Source organism: Scyliorhinus canicula, chromosome 13, assembly GCF_902713615.1.
Source record: "Scyliorhinus canicula chromosome 13, sScyCan1.1, whole genome shotgun sequence".
Classification (NCBI taxonomy): domain Eukaryota; kingdom Metazoa; phylum Chordata; class Chondrichthyes; order Carcharhiniformes; family Scyliorhinidae; genus Scyliorhinus; species Scyliorhinus canicula.
Genome location: NC_052158.1, coordinates 22,258,320 through 22,283,095, shown reverse-complemented (window position 1 = coordinate 22,283,095; position 24,776 = coordinate 22,258,320). Strand labels below are relative to the sequence as shown.

The 24,776-nt window shown below is 43.9% G+C and overlaps 1 protein-coding gene across 1 annotated transcript in view; it reads right to left on the bottom strand.

The window, feature by feature from the left end:
- LOC119976524 (golgin subfamily A member 4-like) overlaps positions 1–24,776 on the bottom strand; it is a 1,176,663-nt gene that overhangs the window by 1,109,792 nt on the left and 42,095 nt on the right. Inside the window, exons 6-9 of the mRNA XM_038817077.1 lie at positions 19,420–19,434; positions 18,137–18,163; positions 14,592–14,618; positions 10,244–10,270 (exon numbers count right to left, since the gene is read on the bottom strand). Of these exons, the coding sequence (XP_038673005.1) occupies positions 10,244–10,270; positions 14,592–14,618; positions 18,137–18,163; positions 19,420–19,434 (96 nt within the window). The remainder of the gene's footprint in view (positions 1–10,243; positions 10,271–14,591; positions 14,619–18,136; positions 18,164–19,419; positions 19,435–24,776) is intronic.

Sequence of the window (24,776 nt, the reverse complement as noted above, 5' to 3'; positions counted from 1 at the left end):
GTATGGAGACGTGGATCGTGAAAACGGTGGCACCACCAATTTCAGCGTCATCCGGACATTCTCCGCTCCGCCGCCGAACGTGATTGTGGCGCTCGGGATCATAGAATCCATCCCCATGCTATAATCAGGAGATTTACTCCATACTGAAGTCCAGGTATCAGGTGTTCAAGACAAGCGACCCTGGCCTATACATAAACTCTAGGTGCTACATCCACAAAGCCAACAGTGATGTCAAGAGACAATGCCAGACGAAGCTAGAGACACGGAATAATGGCACGGACTGTCGTCAGTTGTGTCAAGGCTTGAAAAACATAACGGACTACAAGGCAAAGCAGAGTTGAACCTCTGTCTCAAATATACCCTCACCCTCAACGTTAGTACGCACAACACAAATGCCAGGATGCAGCAGCCCAAAAGGCTGCAGGGGCATCAGGAATATCTGCAAGAGACAGGAATGGAAAACAGGATTGTCCCACGAGGTGAGGGGTCCCCGGCCTCCCCCATGGCAGGGAGACCAGCGACCCGGAAACTCAGCCCCACCACCACCCCCCCCCCCCCCACTCATTCCCCACCCGCTCTTCGCCCCCCCCCCCCCCCCACCACCAACCACCGGGCCAGGCGATGGATGGAAGATGTCCCGAACGAATCAACTAAATAAAATAGAAGAGGAAATCAAGCCAAGGGAAGGACTACAGTCAAGATGGTGGTGGCGTTGGCCCTAGGTGCCATGCAAATGGCGTTCGACGACATGGGGAAGAAAGTGGAAGCGCAGGAGAGCACGATACGGGAGCTGAAAAAGGCGTCGACGAATAGGGTCGACCAAATCGTCGCCCTGGAGGCTGAGATCAAGGGGTTGGTGGCCATTTAGTGAAGCCTGAAAAGGAAGGTCGAGGACCAAGAGAATCGATGGAGGAGGCATAACATACGGACAGTGGGTCTCCCAGAGGGGATTGAATGCAGAGACCAACCGACGACATAGCGCAAATACTGCGCAAACTGATTTTGAGGGACAGCTTCCCCAGACTGCTAACGATCTACATGGCTCAAAGGTCGCTCTGAAGAAGCCCAGGACTAGGGATCAGACGAGGGCATAGATAGCCAAGCTGCACAAATATCAGGACCGAGAAAGGGTCCCACATTTGTTCAACAGACGAAGGTGCGCAACTGGGAGGGACGTAAAATTCGAGTAAATCAGGACATTGGGAGCAGACCTGGCGAAGTGCAGGGTCAAATATAACCATGCAAAGGCGATCAGGTCAAATTCAGGAACGTTTTTCTCAGTCAGACCCAAGGTAAACTAGCAGTGCAAATAACATTATTTTGCTGCCCCAACAGTGGCAGAATTGTTCGATCGTAAAAATGGTGACGACAGACAGCAAGCGAGGCGGCAGAGGAAATATATGGAGAAATCTAAAGGAAGACATGGACAATTTTGTGCAGGTTTGCAACGCCTCGCTAAGAGCAGGGGAACCAGCTACTCCGGAGCAGGCGTGTGGGCAGCAGAGTCCACGATCAGGTGAGGAGAAGATAGTACGGACACTGGTAGCACGGGTGTAGCAGGGGATGAAATCGAACCTAAGAGGTACGCCACGACTCTAGTGGGGAAGCTAGCAACAGATGGTGTGAGAGAGAAGAGGGCCAGGGCGCGTCCTCTACCCAGGAGAGAACGTGTGGCGGAAGGGGCGGAGGGGGGGTTGCCAGGAGACACTTGAATGGTAGGGGGAGGTGGAGGGTAGATTGAAGACGGGCGCACGTGGGGCGGGGGTGGCTGGGGGGCAGAAGTTGGAACTCAAACTATGGTGGGAACGAAATGATAGGGGGGAAGGATTCTAGCCTCGCCAGGTCGATATCGGAAACATGGAACAAAATGGCTCTGTAAATTGGAGGGTTACTAATCAAAGGGAAAGCCCAAAGTGAGCTGATCGTTCACATGGTGTACACACAGTTGGCAGCCGTTTTGGGTGGCCTCTGGACAAAGAGAAACACCGGAGCGCAGGGGTCCGATCTCATGGTGAAGATGGTGACCGGTTCCATTTTGGATGGCCCCATAACATACTGAAACACCGGGAAGCAGGGCTGCACCCAGGAGGTACATATGATTGATAGGATGGGGGTCAAAAACTCTCCATCAGAATTGTCAACTGGAATGTCAGGGAACTTGATAGTCATGTGAAAAGATCCAGACTCTTCACCCATCTGAAGGCATGAATGCAGACATTGTCTTCCGCCAAGAGACACCCTTGAGGGAGAAGGATCATCTGCGGGTAAGGAAGGGCTGGGTGTTTCCACGTCCCATTCCTGTTACGGGACGGGGAGCAGGCGTTAGCCATAAGTAAGAGGACAATGTTCATGAAACGAGGACTGTTAGAGACCAAGGGGGATGGTACGTTATGCTAAGTTGTTTCGGCATGGAGCACTCGTGGTCCTGGAGAAAGTGTATGTTCCCTACTGCAATGCACAGAACTTATGTTTTTTAAAGAACAGGATGGAAATCTCTGACATTAGACATGCACAGACTGATCATTGGAGTGGGGATTTAAATTGCATACAGGATGGACTGACGGATAGATAAAACCCCAGAACAGGGAAAACAGCATGAATGGCTCGGGAACTGGGAACGTGTATGGAGCAGATGTGGGCGCTGCACCCACATAGGGTAATGCACCCGGGTGAGAAGAAATTATCGTCTTTATCGCCAGTACATCAGCTACTCATCGACTTCTTTGGAGTGGGGAAATCGGTGCTTCCAGAAATAGCAAGAGTGGAATACTTCGTAATTGTAATCTCCGATCGATCATGCTCCACATTATATGGATGTTAATTCCGAGATGGGCCATGCAAACACCTCAGATGGAGGTTAGACACGACCCTCTTGGCTAACAAGTTCTTCTTCCAGAAAACATCACCGCCATAGACGAGTGTAGCACAAACAACCAGAACGGAGAAGTCTCATCTTCTACAGTCTAGAGACACGGAAGGCTGAGTTTCGAGGAGAAATTATCGCCTAGAAGGCTCGCAGAAGCACGGAAGAGGATGGTTAGGCAACAGCTGATCGGCTCTATCCTGGAGGGTGACAGATTGTACTTCGAGGCCCCGACCGTAGAGTTTCTGCCGGAGAGGGAAAACCTTCAAATGGACTTTAACCTGCTCTCCACTCGGAAAGCAGTATGTCAACTCCAACAGACATGGAGACAAGGTTAGAGGTCTGCCGGCTCACCAGCTGAGAAAGCAGACAGTCACGAGGAAAATAGCTCAGGTAAAGGATAACTGGTAGCCCAACGAAAAAAAGAAACAAGGGAAGCACGGTGGCACAGTGGGTTAGCCCTGTTTCCTCATGGCGTCGAGGTCCCAGGTTCGATACCGGCTCTTGGTCACTTTTCGTGTGGAGTTTGCACATTCTCCCGTGTTTGCGTGAGTTTCACCCCCACAACCCAAATATGTGCAAGGTACGTTGATTGAACACACTAAATTGTCCCTTGATTGGAAAAAATAATTCGGTACTCTAAAATTTTTTAAAAAGTAAACAAAAAGCTGTATGCCTTCTACTGGGAACTGTACTCTTCCGAACCCCCGATGGGGACAAAGCAGCTCCTCGATGGACTAGGCATCCCAGTCGTTGGGGGCGATAGATGAAGAGAGCTGCAAGTACCACTCGGACTGGGAGAGGTCACGGAGAGCATCAACTCCATGAAGTGGGAGGTTCTGTCACACAACAGTTTTCCAGCAGACTTCTACAAAACATTTGTGACGGCACAGGCCCTGCACCAGCACGAATTGTTCACAGACTCGCTATCGAGGGATGCCCTGGCCCCAATGCTAACACAGACCACCATATGCCAAAAGGACAAACACCCAATGGAGTGAGGATCACACAGACCCAATTCGCTGTTCAATGTGGACGTAGGAATACTCGAAAAAGTCCTGTCTGAGTCACTGGAAAAGTGAGTACCACTGGTGGTCGCAGAAGACACGAAGGCCATTGGTAAGGGTTGACAGCTAATGGCGAACATCACGCGTCTCCTGGACTTGGTAATGACCCCATTAGGGGAGAGAACACCAGAGAAGATCATCTATCTGGACACAGAAAAGGCCGTCAACAGAGTCGAGTAGAAATACATCACTGAGGTACTAGAGCAGTCGAGACAAGGGATGGGTTCATCTCGTGGGTGAAACTCCTACACAAGGCCCCCACGACGAGCATACGGACCGAAGCTACGCAATTTCAATACATCGAGGTACACAGTGACACAAGGCAGGGATGCCCACTATCCTCGCTCTTTTCCGCCCAGGCAATCGAGCCACTGACGGTCGCTCTAAGAATGGATTGTGGTTGAAAGGGAATCAGAAGAGGGGGCAGAGAGCACAGGGTCTCACTCTGTGCGGACGACCTGTTCATCTACATCTGGGACCCGCAAAGCGGCATGAAAGAAATGATGAAGCCTCAGGGCCTGGTCGGAGTCTTCGCGGGCTTCAAATTCAACCTGGGCAAAAACGAAGTTTGTCCAGTGAACCCGAGAGTGATAGGCAGAGCTGGATGGCCTACTGTGTAAAATAGCCGGCAAATATTCCGCTAACTGGGGATCCAGTTTGCCCACGACTGGACAAAGTTCCGCAAGCGGAACATGACCAGTTTGGCGTTGGAAGTAAAATGAGGAATGACAGTGACCGGATGCAGTCCCGCCCTCCCCGATCAGTAGGGTGCAGACTATCAAGATTAACTTATTTCCCAGATTCCTCTTCCTGCTTAGATCCCTACAGATCTACATCTTCAAGGCCTTTCTTCATGCAATAGACGAGGTGATTGTGGCGTTTGTGTCTGGGCGCGGTGGTGGGGGGGGGGGGGGGGAGGCGACGAATCCAAGGATCCCCAAATCAGTACTACAAGGGAGAAGCAACATGGGAGGTCTGGTCCTCCCTAACTTGGGCAGCAAGGTGGAAAGAATGAGATGATGGGTAAAGGGTCCATACACAGAATGAGTGTGCATGTGCAGCGACGACCCTCTAGACCCTCGCCACAGCAGTGCTCCCATCACCGCCAGCAAAACACTGAACAAGCACACTGGTGTTCGCGACCATTAGAACCTGGAACCAGATGAGGCACAATTTCAGTCTGACCGAAGTGTCCACCATGGCCTCATCTGCCACAACCATAGGTTTGCACCAACCTTGTTTAACGCCACGTTGACGAGGTGGAGACAAGACAGGGGAGACACTGACGGTTAGGGTCTTTTACAAAGGTGGCAGACAAGCGACCTTGGAGGAGCTGACGGAAAGGCTCGACTGACCAAACAGCCCCGATATCTGAAGGTCAAATCTTTATCCACAAGGAGACGAATATATATGTACGAATCCCGCAAAGCACAATGCTAGAGATGTTACTGGACGTGGACAGTCTGGGGAGGGGAAATTTGGGGAACAGTAAAGATGATGTTTAAAAAGGGCGTTCTTCACATTGGACTCAACACGAGCACAATGGGAGGAAGAGCTAAGCACAGAAATAGGATGAGCAACGTACTGCGCAGAGACAATTCCATCATCAGTACGGATAAACAATGTCACGCCCTCCACGATAGTCCTCAACAGCGGGGCCCCGCAAGACTGCGCACTTTGCACCCTAAAATATTCCCTGTACACACACGACTGTGTCAATATTCACTTCCAAATTCATCTACATGTTTACTGATGACACAACAGTATTGGATCTAACCACAAACAACGATGAGTCAGAGAACCCGAAGGAGATAGAGAACCTAGTGGCATAGTGCAATGACAACAATCTGTCACAGAAAGTTGGTTTACAGGTGCAACAGGTGATTAAGAAGGCAAATGGAATTGTGTCCTTCATTGCTAGAGGGATGGAGTTTAAGACTAGGGAGGTTATGTTGCAATTGCATAAGGTATTAGTGAGGCCACACCTGGAGTATTGTGTTCAGTTTTAGTCTCCTTACTTGAGAAAGGACATACTAGCAATGGAGGGTGTGCAGAGGAGATTCACTAGGTTAATCCCAGATCTGAAGGGGTTGGATTATGAGGAGAGGTTGAGTAGACTGGGACTGTACTCGTTGTAATTTAGAAGGATGAGGGGGGATCTTATAGAAACATTTGAAATTATGAAGGGAATTGATAGGATAGATGCGGGCAGGTTGTTTCCACTGGCGGGTGAAAGCAGAACTATGGGACATAGCCTCAAAATAAGGGGCAGTAGATTTAGGACTGAGTTTAGGAAGAACTTCTTCACCCAAAGGGTTGTGAACCTACGGAATTTCTTGCCCAGTGAAGCAGTTGAGGCTCCTTCATTACATGTTCTTAAGGTAAAGATAGATAGTTTTTTCAAGAATAAAGGGATTAAGGGTTATGGTGTTCGGGCCGGAAAGTGGAGCTGAGTCCACAAAAGGTCAGCCATGATCTCATTGAATGGCGGAGCAGGCTCGAGGGGCCAGATGGCCTAGTCCTGCTCCTAGTTCTTATGTTCTTATGTTCTTATGTTATGTCCCTCAATGTCAGCAAAACTATGGAACAGCTCACCGACTTCCGGAAGCGAAGTGTTGCACACACTCCTGTCTGCATCAATGATGCCAAGGTAGCGGTGTTTGACAGCTTCAAATTCCTCGGTCTACACATCAATACCAATGTGGCCTAGTCCACCCACATTTTCGCTTTGACCAAGAAAGCACAACAACACCTCTCTGTCTTCAGGAAACAAAGGAAATTCTGCATGACCACATTAACTCTTACGAATTTAAGGGTTGGTGAAACAGTCTTCTGAGACGACATGGTTTTAAATGTGCCTACATTCACTACAGATTTGAAGTATGAGGTGATCTGATTGAGACGTATAACATTCTAACAGTGTTGAGCAGACTAAATGCAGGGCGAATCGTCTCCTCGCTGGTCAATCTAGAACCAGGGGGCACAGTCCCAGCAGACAATTGGAACTGCGATGAAGAAAACATTATTTACTCAAAGAGCCTCAAACCTACAGAATTCTGTTGCACACAAGACTGTGAATGACAAAGAGCAAAATATATTCAAGGATGTGATCGATTTTGTTTTGATGTTAATTAGAGCAAGGGGTATGGGCGAGGGCGGGAGTGTGACATTGAGGTAGTGGGTCAACTATATTTAATGGCGGAGCAGGCTCGAATGGCCGGATGACCTACTCCGGCTCCTAGATTCTACCTATCCAAATGCTTGCCAAAACAATACTTTAAATTTTCTCGGTGGAATTATAATGACAAGTTTCGAAACGTCGCAATGCAGAGTGGCGAATGAAGTAGTAACCTATCTTTAATTGATTCCTATACACTCGTCCACCATATTTCAAAAAGCCAGGGAGTGATCGAAGGGCTGGAAAGAGAAATCGATGGGGTGACAGGGTGATTGGGAGGGCAGGAAATAATCGACGAAACAGCATAGAGAGTTCGGTGGGCCGAGAGGGAGATGTCATTTGGGAAGGAGAGGTGAGGTGGAAGGGTGTGATCGAACGGGAGGGAGGGAGAGGCCAACGGGGCTGGAGGAAGAGATCGGTGACCTTTAAAGCTTGTGTAATGCGAAGAAACATAAATTCGTGCACAAGTGTAAAATAAAGAATGCAAACTAAATCAATATGGATCATCATCGCGTAATGCAGCGGCATTCGTCATTAGTTGGTTATATGTATTGACGTAAGGAAAAGAGATTTAAGATAAGAATGGCTTCGTGGTATGTTTTCTAAGAGCATAAATTACAGTATATTCGAAATATTTATTTCATGGGTTTTCCCACCATAAACCAGATTATTTATTCGCACACTGATGACAGAAATAATCTGATAAACATTTAGTGCAAGAGAATGCATATCATATATTGTAACCTATATGATGCGCGAGACCCCGATAATTCCATGAAGCGAAAGATGGTAGAGTTCTAAGCGCAGTTTTCATTTACCATCAACAAGGTTGCAGATTTTATAATCACCGGTGGCTGAATCGCTGTTTTTATCAATGAGGCTGAATAATCCTCACGAGATGCATCGCAGTTTGACAGCATATTTAGTGGAAACGTGTGGTAATTACACTAAATCAATGTCATTGTACGTCTGCTGATGCTAGAACTGTTGCAATGCACACCGTGGTGCAATAGGTTGTCTCTAATCGGTTCGACTGGGTTCTAAGGTGTAAATAAGCATGTGCGGATGCTAGACCTTGGTGTGTATTTGTTTGTCCATTAGAATCGAGGGCGCAGCTGGCCTGTCAATTTTACTATTGTAAATTCTGCGCCAATATATTTCGAAGCGTTATCTGCATGTACATCTCAAATTAACGTCATGTGTTCTATCTGAAACTACATAGTACAACGTTTATGATATGGATATTACCAAAGCTGAGCTTTGTCGATGTCCTGACCATTTTGTGATACTTTATTGGAGGGTAACATGAAAAATATATCAAGAACAGATTGTATTTTAACCGGGCAATTTGAATGAAAATTAATCATTATTGTAGCCTCTTAGTCATTTAGTAATAATGTCAATCATGTTGCATAATTCATGCAAGGCACAAGGCAATTCATGCAAGACTTCCACAAGGCAATCTATATATTTATATACGCGACACATCAATACACATTTTAACAGTCATTACATTAAAGAAACCTTTAATTTATGCACAGACCAGGTGCATATATCTTCGCATGGTGATCAGATACACAGGCTTTATCTTACAGAGAAGTTTAATCACTGCCCTATTGCCAATCCTCTTCCATTTACTAATCATGCAGCATTTGTGTCTCTCACATCCGTACCAAACTTTCTCAGAAATGAAACGCTTTGTCCGTGCACAAAACACAATGTAAGCTAAACAACGCTCCATGGCACGAGCTGTGGATTCCGATACATTTAAAGGCTTCAACGCCATTTTGAGAAGCAAGCAACTGACGGCACGTGTGTGAGATATGTGGATGAAGGGTGGCAGGTCGGTTGGTTAGGTAGTAGCATAGCAGATAAGTAGGTAAGGAGGTAGGCTGGCAGGTGAGGGCTTGAGGAAGTCGGATGACAGGTAAGTGGACAGCAGCGTAGGCTGATAGGTGGGTGCTGAGTAGATAGGGTGCAAAGTATGCAGATATGGCAGTAGGCTGGTAGACAAAGAGGCGGAGAGCATATCAGCAAATAAGAGGACAGCAAGGCAGATTGAAGAATTAGGGATAAGATTAGTCGGAGGGATATTTTTGGTTGCAGACGTTTGGTCGGGAGGGAAGTCGGTTGATCAGTGCTTTGAGGAATATTCCGAAGGGAGTTGGATGAGGGCGAGTCTGCAGGTCTGGAAGGAAATAGAGGCTCTGGGAGAGGCATTAGGATGGTTACCGTGGTAGCTTCGGAAGATCTGTCCCTGTATTGCGGGGGAGGGGGGGGGCAGATTTGGTCGATCTGGTGACCGGTAGTTCAGAGGCCGGTGCACAGTCAGAAGGCTGGGTTAGGGTCAGCGGTTAGTCGGTGGCTTGGTCGTACAGTTAACCTGAAGCTAGAAATGGTTTTAATCCTTTTAATATTTCGGTAATGGCTGTTCTGGCAAGTGCGTCAGACCATCTGAAATTTCGAAGTCTAGCCCAGAATTTCAGAGGGTGTAAGATTCTTGGCAATATGTCACGAGAAATTGAAACGTCGGGGCCAATTCTGCCCGGGGCCTTGCTCCAAAGAGTCTCCTATTGCATCTCTGAAATACCTCTGGGCTTCGATCGTCCAGAGGCAGGAAGATGTGCGCCTTTTTTCTCCTCCTCAGAAAAACAATAATTGCCATTTACCTTTGTCAGACCTTTCTCAACGCTCCTTCACATCCAACTGCGTGCAGCAGGTCTCGGCGGTAGATTGGCGCTGATTCTTAGGAACTACCTCCCGACAGGTAAGAGTGCAGCGATCACTGTGTGTTCAACATTGCCCCTTACGGACAGGTCAAAAACCTGACTGGGTGTTTTTATTGAATTACTTGCCTAATTATATACTCACAGCTTTCATGATATAAGATTTATACTGCTTCCTTTTGAATACGAAACCGAGACATAATATTGCTCTCTCTTTGGTTTGGAGGTGACGACGTTTGACTGGGGTGGCACAGTAAGAAGTCTTACAACACCAGGTTATGTTCAACAGGTTTGTTTGGCGTCACTAGCTTTCGGAGCGCAGCTCCTTCCTCAGATGAATCACTGCATAATGATTCATCTTTGAAAATGAATTAATACCAAATTAAAAGGATGACAATCATTTGCTTACCTAATTGTGTTCTTACCAATCGTTCTTCTGTAATTTGGAAAATAAATATAGCGAATTAAATTCCTGCAAGTGACAACTGAACTGGTAATTGATCATTTTCACTATAGTTTCCGTTACTCCCTTTATCATATGGCATACATTCCTATTTTAGTCAATATAGTCTTTAATTTACATGCAGCATACTACTCGTTCATCCACATACGTTTCGTCATATCTACGCACCACTCACATGCCAAGTTAACCCGTTTCCAACGTACTTTGCATCCTATTTCCTCATTCGCCCACGTGCCACCTTAGCACATTATCACTCACCTGCCATGTTGGTACCTAACCCACCGGTCTTCCACTCAATGCTTCACCTGATTGCTGAGAAATCCACATAATTTTCTGCAAAACACTGAAATGACCTGGCAGTCGGTACAGGGAAAATAAAATACTACAGCTGTAAAATTACATTACAACGAGAACGTAAAATGTGGTGGGCAGTCCAGTCACGAACATAAAACAGGAAAGTGCAATGATATTGAATATAAGCAGGCAATGTGAACGTCTAAATACCTTGCAAGAATACCCCAAGGTATACTTTTATTATTATTCACTGACGGGATGTGGGCGCCATTGTTTAGGCCAGCATGTGCTGCCCATCCATAGTTGCCCTTCAGAAGGTGGTGGTGAGTGCCCTTCTTGAACCGCTGCAATCCTTCAAGTTTACTACACGCACTGCATTTTGAGGGAGGGAGTTCTGGGATGTTGCCCAGCGACAGTGAAGGGACGGCAATATATTTCCAAGTCAGTGTCGTGGGTAACTTGTAGGTGAGCCTCCGGGTGGTGGGTTTTCTAGGTAGCTGCTGCTCGTGTCCCAGGTGGTAGTGGTCGTGGGTTTAAAAGGCACCGTGTAAGCAACTTTGGTAAGTTAAAACAATATATCTTGTAGATGTTCTCCTGTTCGTCGGTGAAGAAGTGAGTGAATGTTTGTGGAATACATTAGTTAAGAACTCTTAACAGCCTCCATCTTCCCACTCCAACGTTAAACACACTGGTGGCGTTAAGTTTAAGTTACAGTTCATTGTGCACTTGAAATTAGAGTAAAATAAATAAGATTTCACTGGTCGCATTCTCTGAAGATCCATATTAGTGCCCAAAATGGTTTGGTATTTAATTTGTGAATCGAAAAAACACTGAAGATTACATTCCGCAGGTACATCAGTACAAATTTCCCAATCGCAATTCGGGAAATATTTTATTTCAAGCCTCAATTATTATATATATCATTTTAAATGTAAAAATAAACGCAGAGGAGCAAAATCGGAACACAATCTTTCAGAACGGTCTCGGTGCAGGAAGTGGCACAGTACCGTGCGGTAATAACTTTCAGGATAGCGACCCAGCAATGACAAAGGATTGGTGAAACATTCCCCAATGGTATATGATTTGAGGGGAAAAAATAAAGGTGCTGCTCTAGCATGCAAAAATTGCTATTTCTCCGCTGACAGCTGGGTCTAGATGCTGACGAAGAAACCATGTCTAGTTGTTGTACTGTATCTTCCAGATGATACATACTGCAGCCACATTGCTGCAGTGGTGGGGAGAGCGAATGCTTTAGATTCTGTATGAACCGATTAATTCCTCTGTATAACTTTCAGTTTCTGATGTGTTGTTCGAGAACCTTGGTCCAGGCCATTAAATAGCAATCTGTCATCTCCTATTCTTTGCCTGACAGAAGGTGGAAAGGCGCTGACAAAACTTGTGCTAAGCCTGTAAGTGAATGATGCTGTTACAATCCCAGTGGGGTCTAGAAACAAAATTAACAAGATTATAAAACCAACAACTGAGTGACGAAATTACAAGCAAGATTTCAATTTTGTTAACTTCCAGTTTCGTGTGAGACAGGGTCAATGTAAATTAAACATAAATTAACAAATAAATTGTGGGCTTTACGGAATATAAATCTCGCAGGAAATATCAGCTACTGAAGATCTATTTTGGGAAGTACGTCGTCAGCACAAGCAGCCTACGTGGTTCTCGTTTAAACTCCACAGTATTTCACCCAGAAATCAGGTCCCATTCCTTCAAGCACAGAGTGAATTATTTGCAGGGATAACTTCCTCGTAAAAACTGGTCCGCCATTTTACTCTATCCTCCATGGCTCACTTCGTTACTTTATTCTTTCTGTCTGTCTTCCTTCTAATTATGTGCCACTCAGCTTCTCCGTTTCAATTTGCTTTCTTGTTTGCACTGGTTCGAGATCAATGCTCGCCACTTCACATGGGCTAATTGTCCTTATTGTCCAACGCATATAATCGAATCACTTATCAGAGCTTCAGACTCTGAAAGTCCATTTCGCGCCTTGTTTTTAAATTGCAGATTGTCCAAACATTTGAAATTAATTATTAATTTTCATCACTGTTACTGCATCCGGGTCAAAGGTCGTCACAATTGAATTGGGCTCTTTCTCCAAGCCATCAGGACCACAGGGTAATATCTCTGGCCTGAGGATTTCAGTAGATGTTCAATATTTCATCTTCAGTTACAGCCTTCAAAATACAGATGACCTGTAAATTTTATTGTTTGACAATACTTGCCTTTGCTGTTGAAACTGCAGTTTTTGTGTGACGAGTCTATTTGTGATGTTGAGCAACTACGAGATCGTAATGTATTTAATGGCAACAGAACATGGTTAGACTGTTCAGACATGGTTATCTTTGCCTTTAAAATTTGTGACACAAACATAACAGGCCCAATCTGGATCTGCGCTGGGTCACTGACTGATAAAAGATCAGAAAGGCTATTCACACGGAAATTTTACAATTCTAAAATTTTTACGGCGTTTAGTGGGGCCGTAATTTCTGACTACTCAAAATGTGCGCTAGATTCGATTCCGGAAGGTGCCCTCTTACGGTTTGGATTGCCAATTGTCAGGAGTACAATTTTGTTCTCGTAAATTTTCCTTCACTGGAATCCAAAAGAAGTGGAATAAATAGCAAATTTCAGATGGATTTGGGTCTGTTGCACAATAGTTACCCAGAAAAGGATACAACAATTAAAGCCTCTTCTTTCTTCTGATCAGCTCTTGCAAAGACTCCGATTGACCTCTGTACGGGAATTTCATCCCACACGCACCCGCCCACCCCCCCCCCCCCACACACACACACACACACACACGAGACTGTCCACACCAGCCGATAACCGGAATGCACCCCACTTCACAGGGAACTTAGCCCCCTTCCTACCTCTTTTCTGCAACCAAGAAGTTCCGCTCATTGAATAGAACTCACCACGACATCAGCCAGAATTTCCATATGCCCGACGTGACTATACCTTCTCCGTGGCATGTCAATTACAATGGGAACTTTGACTTAACAGGTTTGCGGAAGTTGGTGAATTAAAAAGGTGCGTACTCCCCTTCAATCCAATGGAACTGGGCTTCGACTTTGGGAGGTAGTGACAGCTGCTCTCCGTGAATCTCGCTATGCCTGAGATAGATGGTCGGACGAGACAGGCTCGGAAGAAAATCCACATGCGTAATTGACACTGTTGCCACTTGAGCATTTAAGGACCATCATTGCTGAATATTCTTGTACGGCGACACTGTATTCGGGAACTCATGCATTATTATTAGATGACCCAACTCGAACATCCACAATAATCGCCCTTTTTGACATGCATGGCACCAGCACGTTGGGAACATTTATCTTCGGCTATCAACTTTTCTTTAATAGCATTACCAATAGTTACACATTCGCTATATATTGCATTAAACGTTGGCGGTACTGAAGAATGCAACTCAGTGCTTCTGGCAACATTTAAGATAATCATTCTTGATAATATTTTTAGCGGCAATAAATTATCATTATTGTTATTTATCCAGATGGAGGTTTGATGCATCGGATTCATTAATTTTTTCTGAGATGAGTTATTGACTGTGTAATACTTGCAGATAAGTTAGGCCTACACGAGACACAACATTAACCTTTAAAATAATACAATCACTACCAACCAGGATGCTTCTGCGTCTTCCTCCATGTATGTAGAACATCTTGGAAGATATGGAAGATGCACCTTTATCCATTCTTAAGCTTTTATCTTACCCAAAGCACTAATGGTTATGGAATCCAGCTGTTGCATTTGTAAAAAAAAACTATGAAGTAATTTAGATAATTATTCGTAATAGTATCTATGGTTTCATTATTTTATGTTAAGTCTCTGTAATAAGAAAAGTGGGGGGCTGATAGCATTTAGGCTGGCCACTTTCAATATGTAATATGTATAGCAGTTAACACGAAGTCGATGTCATCTATAACTCAAATTATTTTAAAGCAGCAAGAAATAAATATCTGTTACAGTTTACCTATCGTAAGTCCAGTCCATTCTGCCTCTATGAAGCAAAGTTGAAATGCCAATCATTAGTGAAAACCGTTAACATCCGCAATGATAAGTTTGTGTTATTAAGAACATCATATTGTAGCTGGCAACAAATTCATATTGGAGGACACAAAATTGTTTAAAATTTCACCACACGTGTTTGGAGAATCAAAAAATCATAGAATTTACAGAAGGAGGTCATTCATTCCATCGAGTCTGCACCGGCTCATGGAAAGAGCACCCTACTCCAGCCCACGCCTCCAGCCTACCTCCGTAACCCTATAACCCCACCTAACCTTTTTGGACACTAAGGGAAATATCTCATGGCTAATCTACCTAACCTGCACATCTTTGGACTGTCGGATGAAACCGGAGGACCTGGAGGAAACCCACGCAGGCACGGGGAGAACGTGCAGACTGCGCGCCAACAGGGACCCAAGCCGAGAATCGAACCTGGAACTCTGGAGCTGTGAAGCAACTGTTCTAACCATTGTGCTTCAATGCTTATTTAAAATTAAGTCCACCATGTTTTACACCAAAAAAACATTTTCCTCTTGCACTAACATATACTGTGCCATTCAGCATATTGGTAGCTCTGATATTTAGACTATAGAACATACGTGTAAATAGAGGTTCTGTAAAAATTAACCATGTTGTCGAAACTTTTCATTTTTTACCCGTCAGAGCAGACTAAAAAGTGCAACATTTTTGAAAATCTCAGAGTGCATGAAAAGGAGAACAGATTATTATTATTCGTTTTTGAAATTGGGGCATCGCTGATTAGGCGCAGAATTTATTGTCTTCGCCGGTAGCTGCCTTCAGAAGGTGGTGGTGCGCTCCTTCCAGAACCGCTACAGTCCTTGATGTATAGGTACACCCACAGTGCTGTTCGGGAGGGAGATCTAGGATGTTGGCCCAACGACAGTGAAGGGACAATGATATATTTCCTAGTCGGGGTGGTGAATGCCTCAGTGATGGCGTTCCCATGGTAGCAGGATTGCTCAGCAAAACTGAAGCAGTAGATGAGGACAAACTCTGCGATTTGGGGGATTGCGGGATCAAGTAGATTCATTGTGTTTGGCGATATATTAACTGTGCTACCGAAACGCATGTTTTGCGATCAGGTGTGAAGGGAATAATGCTCATGGTGTGATTATCAATTGAGGGAATATAGTGGCAGAACAGGATCTTATCGAAAAATTAAACAAATCAATGCAGAACAGGCAATATGCCGAGTACAAGATTTGATTTCCAAATGTTAATGCATTCATATTTCACCATCTGCCGTGGTGCAATTCCAATCCTTATTCCCAAAGCATCACCCTGAGCCTTTGTATTGATAGTCGAGTGACAATATCACACCGCTACCAGCTCCCCAAAAGAGTGATAACCACGCAATCCTTTTGGATATTAATTCGCTGAATCGCATTGAAGATACCCTCGATCGTCATATGCAACGTGATGAAAGGGTCGCAGTAGGTGTAATGATATATAGGAAAATCCTGCTCACTACTGCTGAATTTCTATTCCTCCAGCGCCAATTAGCTACTGATATGATTACAACGTTTTTATTATTCAACGTGTGAGTCGCTGGCTGGTGCCATGAGAGTGCACATGTAAAAAATGTTTTTGTCTTATCAAGTGGCTTCATTAATGTCATTGTGAGGGTGGAGCTGGGCTGTGGCTCTGAGTGTTTTACTTTGGCTTTGGGATTTTACTTTCGTTTTGAATTTGGACTGTTTTGAACTGCACAAATATTCACTACGAGTCTCAGCGAATAGTTCACCTTCACACTCCCCAAACCTGCCTTCAATCAAATAGTGCAAGTCCAGAGTTTGATGGAATTACCTGCCGGGATGAGTGCAATCCTATTAACGTTCAGGAAGTTGACAACATCCTTGAAAAAGCAGAACACTTCACTGGCACGACATTCACCACTTTAAAAAAATCACTCCCTCCACCAGCGACACTAGTTCAAGGGTTACATATGCATGGACCCATTTACTGCAAGATCCCCTCGATTCTACATACATCCTCTTGGAACTGTATCATGTCCCCTCATTGTTGCTTCCTCGAAAACTGAAGCATCCCTTCCAAACAGCAGTGGTTGTAACTGTACTACTTGGAATGAAATGATTCAAAGTGTAGATTGCCTTTCCTCTCATGGTTAATTATAAATTCGACACTACTGACCTAGTCAGTAAGGCCCAACTCCTGTAAATGACCGAGGTTTAACAAAAGTGCCATTGAGCCAAAAAGGCCGTTCTGTCTTCCACACAAATGCGAAAGGCCGTATATTAATTTCAGTGCGGCACCATCCGGGAGGTAATGACAATTCGCACTGTATTAGTAAATCAGAAAATTCTTTGGAGATTAGGATTCGAATCCCACCACGACTCAGTGTGACATTTGAATTCAATAAAAACTGGAAGTAAATCGTGACCGTCAAACCACTACCGCAATCCATCCGTTTCGCTAATATCTCTTGTGGAAGGATACATCGCATCAATACCTAGTCGTCCTACATCTGACTTCAGATTCACAGCGATTTGATAAACTCTGTAATGACATAGCAGGACACCCATTTCAAGAAAAATTGGGCATGGAAAATAGATACTGACCCAGACCGCAACGCTCACGTCCCGGGAATAAAATTACAATTAGCGATGATGTGCTATACACCACACGCCATACACGCCAACATTTGGCAGAGCTTCCCAAAGAGTATTTCGAATTTGTGCTTTCAAAACTCAGAACATTGTGCATAACGTTAGATTTGATTCTATGCCTGGATAGCACTTCATTCGTCAATGTTTTTCACAGCCAATTTAAGATTATTAGTCTGTGGTAATGAAACTCACTGACACATTCTGGACATTGTATGAATTAATAGGTGATAGCTGTCCTCTTCGGGAAAAGAAACGTGTCTGAGCATTGCACTTTTTGAATTAAACGCATGAAGGACAATCACTCGCTCGTACAATCTCCTAGACATCATCTCGGGAAAGCAGCGCCGGCCTGCCAACCAATCAGCACCATTTAATCCTTCAACACAAATTCCGGATCTGTTTGAAATTTGCCGTTTGTGAATCTGTTCTGATTTGAGCAAGATGAAAAGCTTTAACACAATGTGTCTTTTTGTAGGAAGCACTCGGCTACCGGACGTGCAAGCAACCAAAACGAGGTTCATTGCACTACCTACAGAGATATTCAAATTGAACTGATTTTATGTTCTTTATTTCCAGTAACAAAACCTGATATCAATGGACCCTGGCGTACTTAACATATTCTATCCAGAATATACATGTGTGAATAATGTGTATTGCACTACCGAATAATGATTTCTGTTTTACTTACTAACTTAGCCAAATCTTGGTGGTTATTTGGAAGGTTCAGTGGAAGTCAGAGTTGGGCCAGATGTTTCACATCTAAAGTGTGCGCATTAAAGTCTGGAATATAGAATTTGAAAGCGATTATTACGTTGTTTTTTTTTTGTTTTCAAACGAATTTAAATACAGCATGATTTCTTACCCGATTTTCGTAAAAGCACATCCACTTCTGCAGTGATGTAAATAAGTCAAGTTACACTTCTGTATCCAAATCCAATTTTAATGTACAAAGCAAAAAAAGTATGATCAAATGTGGCATTTTCTGATATCAAAATGGAAGATAGTCGGTTCCTGTCTCCAGATTAAGGAGTGGCAAATATTTCTAAATTTACTGTGGTTGGGCGTTAGAGGCAAAATTAATTTCGAAGAGGCTACTTGCGCAATTTTGTTCAATTGCGGAGATTCATTGTTGAGAACCAGTTGCCGGTGCCTCCAATACTCACATCAGAAATTAGGATTGATGCAACGAACTTGTCCAGACATTTTTTGCAGTGTAGTTAGACCTCATGGTCGAAATTGTACGATTAAGAGCAGAATCAAGAATATAACTGTGTTTTAAAAAATCATTGTGAATAATCTCCACGTAAATCATACCACGCACTAAGCGTCTTAACCCCAACTTCCACCCTAGTACCACCATGCACCTGACACTCTGATCAAAGCAACCTTCCACCTAGCATCTTACACGTCCCACGCCGGCCCCATAGTCCTCCCATCATCAAAAGACGACCAGCAACTACAATTACAATAATTCTGTAAAGCACTTAATTCACTAAAACCACACCTTCATTTTAAGTATAGAATTTTACTGCATTTCAAGACGTCACTGCGTCCACTTGCATTCGCATTAAGGTGGTACAAATCATAAAAGCAAATAAAATTAATTAAAAGATTAAATATAGTCTAAAAATGCTTTTAGAACTTCAAAAAATATACAGATCATAACACTGTAAAGCTTCAGAATCATAAACTCATTCCCTAAGCTGTTAACATCAGGTTCTGCCCTCGTTTCTCCAATACCCTCATAGTTCTCCTCCCGGATCGCTGAGTTTTGTATCGAAAAGTACATTCTCTGAAGCTCCAACTCAAAATTTCAGGTCGCACTTGAATTCGAGGGCACTGGCAAATGTCTTGGCCTCACAGTTGACCGGAAGTTTTAGGCGTGTGTTGGGAGCAGCTAAATTGTATTTTTTGTTCCTTGTTCAGATGAAATGGTTACCTTCTTCATTCAGCTAGTTGCCAAAAATATGTCAGAACTATTCTACTTGAGAGGATTGAGTCATCGCAGATTTTGAATTATCTCTGGTGTTTCGAAGGCCTAAAACTTAATTCATATTCAGAGGGGAAAATCTACCGTGCCTTACCCTCTACAACGTTTCGCGATATGTTATATTTGGGATCCATTGAACTGAGGAGAATACCTACCGGCATTTGCGGTATCTGTCAAAAAGGCGAACAGATGATTAAATGGGCAGTTAGCATGTACTATCAGTAGAGAACAATATAATCATAATTTGTTTCGTTGACAACCACAGCGGCGAGGATTTAAGGCCTCGTATGTTGAATTGCAATGCTTAACGAGTTATGTTGAACTGATAATAGAATTATCAGAAGAGGAGTCGTGGCGGATCATCCTGGTCCTCGCTCCTATCTGTTCGATAATTTACATCTCAGATCTGTACGTTTCTCCGCATCGAATGATAGGCAATGTTTTTGTAATTTGTGTTACGACACCCTGGGCGAGTGCACTGTCAGTTCCAGCCCCACAGACCCCGGAGTCCCAAAAAAAGTGAACTGAACAATAATTCGTCTTTTCCTGCGATCATTAACCCTTACCTCCAATGACCAGATTTATAAATTTAACTTAATTAATTATTTGGCAATAACAAGCGAAAAATATTAATCTGTTTAGAAATGTCAGGAAAATGGAGTACCAGTCTACCTAATCACCAAACCCTGTCCCACGCTCCACCCATACATACACAAGACAGACGCACGGTAAGAGTAAGAGATTATGGAAAACACGGGGATCAAAAGGGTAGGCTGGAGATCACACAACGCTGCCACTATTTCTTCCTCCAGGGAATAGATTTACTCAAGAGGATCGGCTTGGTGCAGTTTCATTCTTCGGCCACTTGATGGCGTTTCCCCAAGTGTTCCAGTTTGGTGACATTCCATCCTTCTACCATCAAATGGCGATTCTGACTCCTTAAAATATTACTGGGCTTCTAATCTGAGGGTTTGTGGCCATCGCCTTTATAACATTTCTTTACACAAATGCCGGCATTAATTTAAAGAATGCTCTCATCTCTAGTTCCTCCCAGCCTTCCAGACAGAGGATTAAATGGTTGCAGACTTGGTGAGTGATTGCTTGTTTTCTGACTCCAGAAAGTCTCCACAAACTTGTGTTTGTCTTCTCAGTCGAAGAGCCTTCAGAAAACTGGCTTGGAGGTGTTACATATTGTATCGCCGGGAGAGAAAGAGCAGCAGAGAGAGAGTGCTTTCCAGTTGCGACCTAACTGCAGTCTTCCCAGTACTTATGAAAAGATGGAACATTTCAGAAGACCAGCCTCTCTTCTGGAAGTTTCTGATGGCTCCACCAATCTCAGACAACAATAAGAGAAGGTTGAGAATTCTACATATCCCGATTCGTTGCTTGCCAAGTCCATTGACTCCATCTACACCTCCAGCTACCTGGGGAAAGGGGGCAGCATAATCAAAGATAACCTCGCACCCGGCATACTCACTCTTCCAACTTCTTTCATCGGGCAGGAGATACAGAAGTCCTAAATTACCCTCTTATTGACTGACATCATTAACACTACAACCTGTATGCTTCATCCGATGCCAGTGCTTATGTAGTTACATTGCATATCTTGTGTTGCCCTATTATGTGTTTTATTTTCTTCCCTTTTCTTCCCATGTACTTAATGATCTGTTGAGCTGCTCGCAGAAAAATACTTTTCACTGTACCTCGGTACACGTGACAATAAACAAATCCAATCCAATCCAAGTCTATGAAATCTACACCACTAGTTCTTTCACGTAATCTTAAGTGACATCCTGCGTTATCCCTACATATTCCTACAGAAGAGGGGTAACTCATGGCAATCTGCAGTTTCAATGGAAATCTCAGCATTGTAGCAGCTAGCAAGAAGATTTTGGATTCAAGGCACTCAGGACAGGAATTGCAAAAAAGGTAACACAGACCAGACAACATTTTACAACAGTATCCCAACGCATCATGTATACAGTAGCCAGAGTATTTTGCCTTTACATCAAAATAAATAATTGAACGATATCTTTGTTTTTTTCAACACCTCGATATCATATTCCTTAGCCTTCTACGTATATGCAAACTTATGTATTCAAATGTAGGCAAAGCTCTTGCGTGATGTTCTCCTTTCATCGTTTAATGAAAAATGTCCTTCATTTAAGAATACTAGCGATGATGATATAATTTACAATTTCTATGCCAACGTCTTACGGGAAGTGCAAAATTTATTTTTTTCCCAAATGTATCATCTTACTTTTAATCTTGGAATCTGTTTTGTCTTCCTTGCAAATCCGAACCTGACTTAAATGTGATAAAATTCAGCCCATTCTCCTCACTGGACTTGTTGGATTGCCTACTACTGGATGTTTGAACTGTACCTCACACATTGGTATATAAAGACCAACTGAAGCAACGTCATGTGTGTAGCACCGCGACGTATGGCAGAGACTGAAAAAAACATTATAATTCGGAAGTTTAGAAATGAGCTCATGTCAAGCAAGATGTGGAGGATAAAATATAAAGACAAATTAGATTCAGGTCGCTAACCTTTAGTCAGATTTGGAAAATGCAAGAAATATAACTAAGGCAGCGAAGGGGAAAAGGAAATGCAAAACGAAACGCAAGATAAATTACATTGCAAAATTATGTTGCCATGCAAAGTCGATATTCATTGATCAATGAATAATGAAAAAGATGGCACAGAGAATGGGGAAATCGTAGCAATAGAATCACCAACAGCTGCTGTCTGAAGCAATGGTAACAGAGGATATATTGATATTGGTTTATTATTGTCACATATATTAGTATACAGTGAAAAGTATTGTTTCTTGCATGCTGTACAAACAACGCATACATTACATAAGGAAGGAAGGAGACACTGCAGAGTATAATGTTATAGTTATAGCAAAGTGTAGAGAAAAGATCAACTTAATACGAGGTAGGTCCATTGAAAAGTCTGATGGCAGTAGGGAAGAAGCTGTTCTTAATTCGGCTGATCCGTGACCTCAAACTTTGGTGTCTTTTTCCTGACGGAAGGAGGTGGAAGAGAGTATGTCCCGGTGCGTGGGGTCCCAAATTATGCGGACTGCCTTTCTGAGGCAGCGGGAATTATAGATAGAGTCAATGGATGATTGGATTTGTTTATTGTCACGTGTACCGAGGTACAGTGAAAAGTATTTTTCTGCAAGCAGCTCAACAGATCATTCAGTACATTGGAAGAAAGGGAATTGAACAGAATTCAAGAAAATACATGAGAATACATAATAGGGCTACACAATATATACAATGTAACTACATAAGCATTGGCATCGGATGAAGCAGACAGGGTGTAGTATTAATGAGGACAGTCCATAAAAGGGTCGTTTAGGAGTCTGGTGACAGTGGGGAAGAAGCTGTTTTTGAGTCTGTTCGTCCGTGTTCTCAGACTTCTGAATCTCCTGCCCGATGGAAGAAGTTGGAAAAGTGAGTAAGCCGGGTGGGAGGGATCCTTGATTATGCTGCCTGCTTTCCCCCGGCAGCGGGAGGTGTAGATGGAATCGATGGATGGGAGGCAGGTTCGTGTGATGGACTGGGCGGTATTCACGACTCTCTGAAGTTCCTTGCGGTCCTGGGCCGAGCAGTTGGATGAGAGGATGGTTTGCGTGATGGACTGGGCTACATTCACGACCGTTTGTAGTTTCCTGCGGTCTTGGGTAGAGCAGGCTCCATACCAAGCTGTGATACAACCAGAAATAATGATTTATATGGTGCATCTGTAGAAGTTGGTGAGGGTCGTAGCTGGTACGCCAAATTTCCTCAGTCTTCTGAGAAAGTAGAGTAATTGGTGGGCTTTCTTAACTATAGTGTCGGCATTGGGGGAACAAGACAGGCTGTTGGTAATCTGTACACCTAAAAACCTGAAGCTCTCGACCCTTTCTGCTTCATTCGCATTGATGTAGACATGGGCATGTTCTCCACTGCGCTTCCTGATGTCTGTTCCTGATCGCCTTAGTTTTGTTGACATTGAGGGAGAGATTATTGTCGTCACACCAGTTCACCAGATTCTCTATCTCATTCCTATACTCTGTCTCGTCATTGTTCGAAATCCGACCCACTATGGTGTTGTCATCAGCCAATTGCAAGATCGAGGTGGAGGGGAATTTGGCCACACAGTCATAGGTGTATAAGGATTGTAGTAGGGGGCTGAGGACACAGCCTTGTGGGGCAGCGGTGCTAAGGATGAGCGTGGAGGAGGTCTTGTTGTCTATCTTTAATGATTGTGGTCTGTGGGTTAGAAAGTTCAGGATCCAGTCGCAGAGGGAGGAGCCGAGGCCAATGCCATGGAGTTTGGAGATGCATTTCGGAGGAATAATGGTGTTGAAGGCTGAGCCGTAGTCGATAAATAGGAGTCTGACATAGGTGTCTTTGATATCTAGGTGTTCTAGGGTAGAGTGCAGGGCCATGGAGATGGTGGCTGCTGTGGTCCTGTTGCAGCGGTAGGCAAACTGTAGTGGATCAAGGCAATCTGGGAGGCTAGAGCTGATTCGTACCACGACTACCCTTTTGAAGCACTTCATGATGATGGATGTCACAGCCACTGGGCGGTAGTCATTAAGGCACGCTGCTTGACTTTTTTTGGTACAGGGATGATGGTCGTCTTCTTGAAGTAGATAGGGACCTCAGATTGTTGTAAAGAGAGGTTCAAGATGTCTCCGGATATAACCGGAAATTTGTGGATAAGTACGTTCAGGAAATTTGCAAATTATTGAATCTGATGATGAAGCGCTGCCTCGCAAGTTTGTGCTTAACTTAATCAGGCTAGCGCCAAAGATTGTCATGGAAGATTTCCCTGTGCAACTGGAGTCATAGACGTGAAGAGGGGGCCACTTCAAGTCTAATGTCCCGTTAAGGATCTGAACAATAGTGTTCCAAAATGTAGACACCCACTGTAAATGTTCTCTCGCTCATTTAGCGGTGATTATATTGTCATCAGAATGCAGTGTAGTGTATTGAAAACAGTTAAAATCTCTGATTTCACCTCGATAGATGGGATCTTTGGTGTTCTTAAGTAAGGAGGTAAATATCCAGAGCTTGCATACCTGAAAACCTCTATGTGAGGTGCCGTGATACGAAGATATTTTCGTGGTAATGATTAAAGTCGTGTCTAACATGTCACTGATAGAAGGATTTTGGTAAACTACAAAAGATTTGCAAGGAGGGGGCATTGTTGGTATTAACTTCACAATACAGGTAGTGGAAATTGAATGATACTCTGAAAGTGGGAATTGAAAATGCGGTGGTGACGAGGGAAAACTATTTCTTCTCTGGATACTGAGGAAAATTATGAAAACAGAAGTCCTATAAATAGGACTAACACATAAAGGGCCCTGAAGTGGCATGTTTTAAATTCATACATTGCGTATATATACTTTTTGGCTCAACCAGCATTCGTTGGCCGTCCCAAAGAGCGTTTGAAATGAATGGCTTGCGAGGATATTTCAGAGGATAATGTAGGAAGAATCAACTA